Below are 7,331 nucleotides of genomic sequence, written 5' to 3'. Positions count from 1 at the left end.
CTAGTTTAAGTATAAGTATAAGTATATATACTCTTTTGATCCCGTGAGGGAAATTTGGTCTCTGCATTTATCCCAATCCGTGAATTAGTGAAACACACTCAGCACAGAGTGAACACACAATGAGGTGAAGCACACACTAATCCCGGCGCAGTGAGCTGCCTGCAACAACAGCAGCATTTGGGGAGCAGTGAGGGGTTAGGTGCCTTGCTCAAGGGCACTTCAGCCGTGCCTACTGGTCGGGGTTCAAACCGGCAACCCTCCGGTTAACGCTAACCAGTAGGCCACGCTGCCCTAGTAACTGTGTGCATGGTTTGATGAACATCATACAAACACTGTTTTACATGTAGGACGCTATATGACCAGGACCTTTCCCCCACAACATCTTACCTTTGTAGTGACTGCAAAGACATCACACCAACAGTTTGCCATAATGAATAGAACCATTCATGGACACACAAACAGACCAGTAATAGTGGTAATCCAGTAATATCCCACCGGTCAGCTAGCCCAAGTGGAAGCATAACATTATTACAGTCATTGGGACACAGTAGGTTTGCCAAGGTTGAATTATGTTTCAACAAATTCAATTGCTTGGAGAAACAGAAGAAGCGCTGGTTTATTCCTTGTAAACTGTCCAGAATCCATCTTCTTACATTATAATCTTGCCTCCCGTATTCAGATAAGGGTTTGCTTAAAGGTACAGTCAGCGATTGTAAGTGATTTCAAGCCCCTCATATTTAGCAATCATCTACCCATGATCCGCTAGCTGCCCATTCCGTGAGGTAGCCCAGGCTATGATTCCAAGTAGATGGTTTAGTGGCAAACCTTGGTCAGGTAATCGAGAGGAAGTTGTAAACCTGATAATATAACAGTAAAATGACAAGCTTCAATATCCAAACTAAACAAAAACAAAAGGCTATTCTATTTGGATTGTTTACCACTTCCTCTGGGCTCATTTACCCAGGTCTGACACTTAACCACCTACTTGGAATACATCACACGTTCCAAAACAAACAAAGTGGGGGCAGTCTATCCCCCAGACAAAAACAACACCCTGTGTGAAGTTTCTCTGTGAGTACAGAAGGGAGGGTAAGCTACAAGTCCGGTGTGTTTCGTTTGGTCCTTGGTTAAAATATAATGTACATTGTTTTTGGACAAAAGCATGCAAAATGTAAATCTAAACATAAACATAAACAAACGTGACTTCCTGCACAATCGCTGACTGCGCCTTTAACAATGCTATTGGGCAACTCTAACCAGGCCTGTCTCTATCTAACTTCAGCCTGGCTCTGGCCATTGACATTGACCTGATTCTTTTGACTGATATACGATTATGAATAGCCATGAAGATGATCATTGAAAATGCTGCATTCTTATGTCTACCCACTCAGTTCTACATTGACCAAGCAGATTGTCACCACCTGTTTTTTTAATTATTTTTGCCGACTGATGGCTCCCCCACATAGCTGCATGCGGTGCAGTGCTGCAGACGCATCCCATCCACTTTACATGGGCTTACGTCATCTGTTGCCGAACTGAATTGTGGGTCCGTTGCGCTGCGTTGCTCTCATCGCTCGCGTCGAAAAGTTCAACTTTTGCTGCACTGACGACGGACAACAACAGAAGGCACCAGCCAATCAAATTACGGTTATACTTCAAGTCATTTGCATATCTACTGTCAGGAACACCCACTGGCATGCGTTGACGGAACGCAACTGTGTGTGGGAGCCGTGACAGGTAGACGGAATAAATGCAAGATGCTCAGTATAGTGGTATAGTGACTGTATCGACCTTCAATCAGCCCTCAGTCGTAGTATTGGATAGAGCAAAGTCAAATGAAATTAAGGTATTGGCTTTCCTTCTTGGCTCTTGAGTTAATTCGTTCATGCCTAGGTTCTGGGAACTTGACTACAGAATGCACAAATATTTAGGAAGCTTTACACTTCTTCAATGAGATTCAGGTCAGGGGATTTCTAAAGACTACTCCAACTTTCTCGGAATGTAGATGGATTTTTTACATCATCCAGAGCAGAGTAACATGAGCTATGTGCAGGAGGCCCAATCTGGACGAAACCCAATTTCAAATCCCAGGAATGCCTCACTTATACTTATTTCAAACTTTTACCAATCTTGGGCTCTTGTCATTGCTGTGTTGGGCTCTGAGGGCACTGCTGGTTTGGTTACTACTGTGCTGTACTGCTGGACAATTCTACTGCTGTAGTATGAATCAAATATTTTAACTCCTGGAGCAAACCCTCAAGTCTCCGCCATATGGACAGGACCGCTGATTCACTGCGTTGATTCCTGAAGTCAGACTCATGGCCAGCCCATTTCAGTTTTCTCACAGATGAAGTCTGTTGGGGTGGTCTGCCAGTGTAGCGTCATCGTTACTCACCCCAGCCTGTACGACACTGGCCAGGTTTCCCAGAAGCACTAAAGGCATAAGAATGTGTTTTACGTGCCATATGTCTTGTTCTATTTCACTTTTATTCTCTCTCTCTCTCTCACTCCCACTACTACTTTTTTTATAGCATCAGTCACAGTGAACATGTTTCTGTGAGTGTGTTAAAAGCATCACAGCATTGAGATTTCATGTATTTGAAATAGGAACAAGTGTTCATTGATGCTATCACTCTGTTCTAGATTGCAAGTCGCTTCAGTCACATCTGGTCTCCTTTGGTAGATAATGCTGGTCAGTCATTATTGAGACTTGGTACCAAAATGTATGTCTGAAGCTGTTGACAAAAATAGGGTGAAATATTTAGTGAAATATATTTTTAAAATGTGTTACAAATTATGGACATGTTGTCCCAGTACTACCAGTGTATGTTAGTTTGTTCATGTGTGTGGGTCTAAGTCTCTCTGTCTGTACTGAGGAAGGTCCAACAAACCACTGAAAAGCAAACAGGAACTAATGTTGACGAGTCCAGGGGGAGGAGTCCTGTGGCACACAGCCGATCTCTGACACCGAGGGTGATCCCTGCTCTTTTGGCTGCAAGCAATTAGCCCACTGCCCAACGCCCTGTCTCACTCTCCACTCTCTCTGCGTCACAGGACCCGTCGGCGTCCACTGACGAAGTTCCCCAGCGCGCAGATGGTATCCATTTAAAAGGGAAGTGGAGTAAGATGACTAATGAGCCAGAGGGAGGGTCTCTGGCTCAAAGGGATCACACCAGATTCTGTGGTGTGATGTGCATTGGTTTCTTGGTTTCCAGCCATTGCCTGACCGTAATCGACCCCAAACTTCAAACATGCTTTGCTCACTCTCGTCATCACACCCGTCATCATCCGCATTGCCATCATTATATCCACAGTCACGTCGAGAAACTTGCAGACGAGATAAATTAAGTGTGAAGGGAAGACTTACAGAGTTGTCATGAAGTGAAATGTAGTATAACAAATCTTTATAAGTAAAAGAGCACCAATGACTTGTAATTTCTGTCTGTCTCATGAGAGGGCCAGAGAGAGAGAGAGAGAGACTTTTGAGTTTTCCACCTCAGTGTTGAGGACACACACCCCAGAGGCAGACAGAAAAACATAGAGTAACGGACAGATTGGTGGGATGTATTTTGGCAACATTCATCACTCTTTATAACAACACTCTCCACTAAGAGGGTGGAATCAGACACAGGGCCCTAGTTTAGCGATCTGAATCGCCTGGTTAGAGACGCAAATTTTAAAGACAAGGCCTGTCCAATAATGTTATATATTATATAAGTATATATACTCTTTTGATCCCGTGAGGGAAATTTGATCTCTGCATTTATCCCAATCTGTGAATTAGTGAAACACACTCAGCACACAGTGAACACACAGTGAGGTGAAGCACACACTAATCCCAGCGCAGTGAGCTGCCTGTAACAACAGCGGTGCTTGGGGAGCAGTGAGGAGTTAGGTGCCTTGCTTCAGCCGTGCCTACTGGTCGGGGTTTGAACCGGCAACCCTCCGGTTACAAGTCTGAAGCGCTAACGTGTAGGCCACGGCACCCCATTGTTGTTGAAATGCCTGAATAAAGGCCCTGACACACCAACCCGATTAACGGTCATCAGACGTCGTCGGACAGTCTGGCAAGGTCAGTTACTCAAGTCTGTTCGGTGTTTTCCGTGCTGTCGTTAGTCGGAAGGAGCCGTTGGCGTTTTGCCCAATTTGACTTGTGAAGCCTTGCGCAAGCGCATTTCTGCCGAAATAGATGCCCGATTAGTACCCCAACAGCGTTACAATATGCCCGCCGAGTGGAGAGACTTGCCTAAAAGGACTTTGGTTAAACCTGAATGGGATGAATTTAAGGAGCCATTGGAGCTGTTTAGCTCAAATATCAACAATTTACCAGAAAGAGCCTTTATCTTTCATTTTGACTTGTCTGTAAATGTTCAAATTCATCCCAGTTCAGGTCTGACTCATGTCCAGAAACTTATGTTGTCATGGTGACAATGGAGAAACAACTACATCCACCAAATGAAAACAACTATGCTCAATAGTCCTTTCTCAGTAAAAAAAAAAAAAAAAGTGTCCGCAATTAAGACTGAGAAAGAATAATATAGTGAATAACTGAAAAGACCCAGTTACCGGAACACAACTGAGACATAGGCATTTGTTATGTGTGATACGGGTATTTCATAAAAAATTGTGCCGCAAAATGTGGGCTATGAATAATACCCCCCACCTCTAATAAAGAAAACCGGCCCATACACCCCCCTGGGGGGCTCAACTCTCCTAATGGCCAGCTCAAAGTTTTGCCTCTGTTGTACTCCATCACCACATTATAATCACTTTATTCACCAATAAACAGAGCGGCTATAATTCACCAATAAACAGAGCGGTCTACATGTAAATAACAACAAAAAAGACTCTTTGGCCTGCTGGCCCTCCTCGGCTACTTCTAGAGGTGAAGTGGGCAGGTTTTTCCATAGGGTAATGCTCCTGGGTATTTTTGTCTGGAATGACCTCACTTACACTCTGGACTTAATCTTAGAGTGGTACCACCTTCTGTTCAAAATGGCTGATTCAGACGGTCAAAGGGTTACAGAAAAAAGTATGACTTCACTGTTGTTTGATTGCCATACTCAAACTGCATGTTGAAAAAATGTAACCGTTAAAGGAACAAGCATGAAACGGTGGGCTAGTGAACAAACTAGAGTCCTCAGCATGCTCAACAGCCTCACAGCAGTACAGGAACAAACATAAACCTCACAAAGACCAGCACATGCTAGAACATGGATTTTGACTCTTTATTTTCCCCTGAATTGAGAATAATAAAAAAATGTTTTTAAAGGATAATAAGGTTCAGGCATTTCAGAGATTTTTGAGAAATACAACTAACTTAGGTTATCATTCTTACATTTACTTTTGTTTAATTGTGTGTCTGTATGCCTACATCAGTATTGCTGATTGCTGTAATCATATTGAAGGATTGACTAGATGAATGATATAATGAAATCTATTCAATCTGCTTTATCCTTCTGACTGTCTCCATCCATTTCTATAAAGGGACCGACCCCTTACTGTAAGATAAGCAATACACGCTCTTATTCCACAACTGACAAATCCTATGAAATGGGTGGGTTTTACATCGAAGGGTAATCACAATTGTGCTTAAAACTATTGTTTAGGAAAGTCTGAAATCCCCCATGATAAAAAAAAAAGATTGTCTTAACACCACACCCTGGTCCATCAACTGTGTCCTGGGTAACCAGGGTAAACAACAACATATGCTGTCTAGTTACCATCCTAGCAAGAGGAGTAGTTAAAAAAGGGGGAGGGGTTCAATTGTGAGTCACGTCTGGGTATATTTAGTAACATCGAGGGAGCTTTATAACGGAACTCATGGTGTCTAAACGTTAAACTAAAGTAAGAACAAGTAGTAGAAGTTTGTCAACATTCACAAATGGTTTGGATTTTCAATAAAAGTTGACTGTATCTGCTGCCTGAAGAGATTTGAGGTGTACCCAATTGGCACAGGGGCAGACTGTAAGAGTGGTAACATTCCTGGTGCCAGCAGGCGGGTTAGGTGTGAAAATTACAGTTGTAATCATTTTCAAATTTTCAAAAGTTCCCCCATCTCTACAAGATATTGTATCAATATATTCAATATATACATAAATAACACGTTTAACATAATTCACATTATGTAATATCTCTTTATTAAACAAAGAGCATTTGCTACCCCAACCTCCTGACATGCACATGGCATACAATATGGAATGTTCCATAATGGAGACAAAGGGGAGAGAGGGAGACAAAAGCCACTTTTTCTTTACATAACATAGAATCCATCAATCTCTGTACATTAACCCAGTACATTAAAGCAACACAGGTCCTTTCCGCTCCGGAATTCCTTTGAAACTCCTTCAAACACTGTACTAAAAGCAAGCGCTATCAGAGTCTAAGAGGGATTTCTGTTCAGATACTGGAATCCCTGATTTAGGGCAAGCTTCCTTAATTCAGTCTCCCAAAAGTGACTCTACATCATAGTGTCTTTTTATGTGTTCTTGTAAAACAGCATATACTTCATGGTGTTTGGATTTTCAAACTGTAGTGTAAACTAATGAAAGTATAAAGCAGTATGAACTTTATTTCACAAAGGGGAATTTGCTAACTTTTCAATATTGGCATTAACTGATATCCCTGAAATTCAGTGTCATTGGTCACAGAGGAGTGTCCACTGTGTTAATCCAGAGACTTTCTAATGTGGAGACACAGCACTCAAAAAATACTCCATAGAAATGCACAGGGCTAGTTTGTCACGCCAATATGGCCGTTGTCAACACATATCCCACCCCTTCCTCGGAAAAACGTTGACATGTAAATATATTGAGCCAATCATATGGTGTGTTGTGAAGACATCGTGCCAATCATGTGTTGTGATCTCGCCGCTGGAGCAAGATTGGTGTCGTGAAGCCTTGCGCACACGCATTTCTGCCGAAATGGATGCCCGACGAGTGCCCAAAAAGCGTTGTCAAATGGCCGCCGAGTGGAGGGACTTGCCTAAAAGGACTTTGGTTAATCTGAGTTACTGTAAGAGCTTCCTTTATTGCTCAAACTGCGCCCTCTGCTGTTGAAACATGTTCAAGCCAGTCACAAAAGAGTCTTTTTTTTATAATTTCCTTTAATTCGGAATCTAAGTACAGTGGACAATGGGCCTTGTCTATAAAAACACATATTTTTCTCCCTGCATACCTCTAGAGTCTTTCGATTGAATGGGATCTCTCTGAAACGACCACCAGAACAGAGACCTAGAAAAGAAAAGCAACATTCGCTGTGAACAGGCCAGATCGTCCCCAGACAGATGGAGCAAACCTTTATATGAGGAATCACAAACTAAACGATTATGA

The 7,331-nt window shown here is 42.5% G+C and overlaps 1 protein-coding gene across 1 annotated transcript in view; it reads right to left on the bottom strand.

The window, feature by feature from the left end:
- Positions 1 to 3,130: 3,130 nt before the first annotated feature.
- The window catches only part of spaca6 (sperm acrosome associated 6), a 16,178-nt gene continuing 11,977 nt past the window's right edge, over positions 3,131 to 7,331 (bottom strand). The window contains exons 9-10 of the mRNA XM_048260645.1: positions 7,177 to 7,232; positions 3,131 to 3,327 (exon numbers count right to left, since the gene is read on the bottom strand). Of these exons, the coding sequence (XP_048116602.1) occupies positions 3,131 to 3,327; positions 7,177 to 7,232 (253 nt within the window). The remainder of the gene's footprint in view (positions 3,328 to 7,176; positions 7,233 to 7,331) is intronic.

Source organism: Alosa alosa, chromosome 13 (assembly GCF_017589495.1).
Source record: "Alosa alosa isolate M-15738 ecotype Scorff River chromosome 13, AALO_Geno_1.1, whole genome shotgun sequence".
In the NCBI taxonomy this organism is placed as follows: domain Eukaryota; kingdom Metazoa; phylum Chordata; class Actinopteri; order Clupeiformes; family Clupeidae; genus Alosa; species Alosa alosa.
Note: the sequence above shows the minus strand (reverse complement) of the source record. Positions and strands in the feature narration are given on the sequence as shown.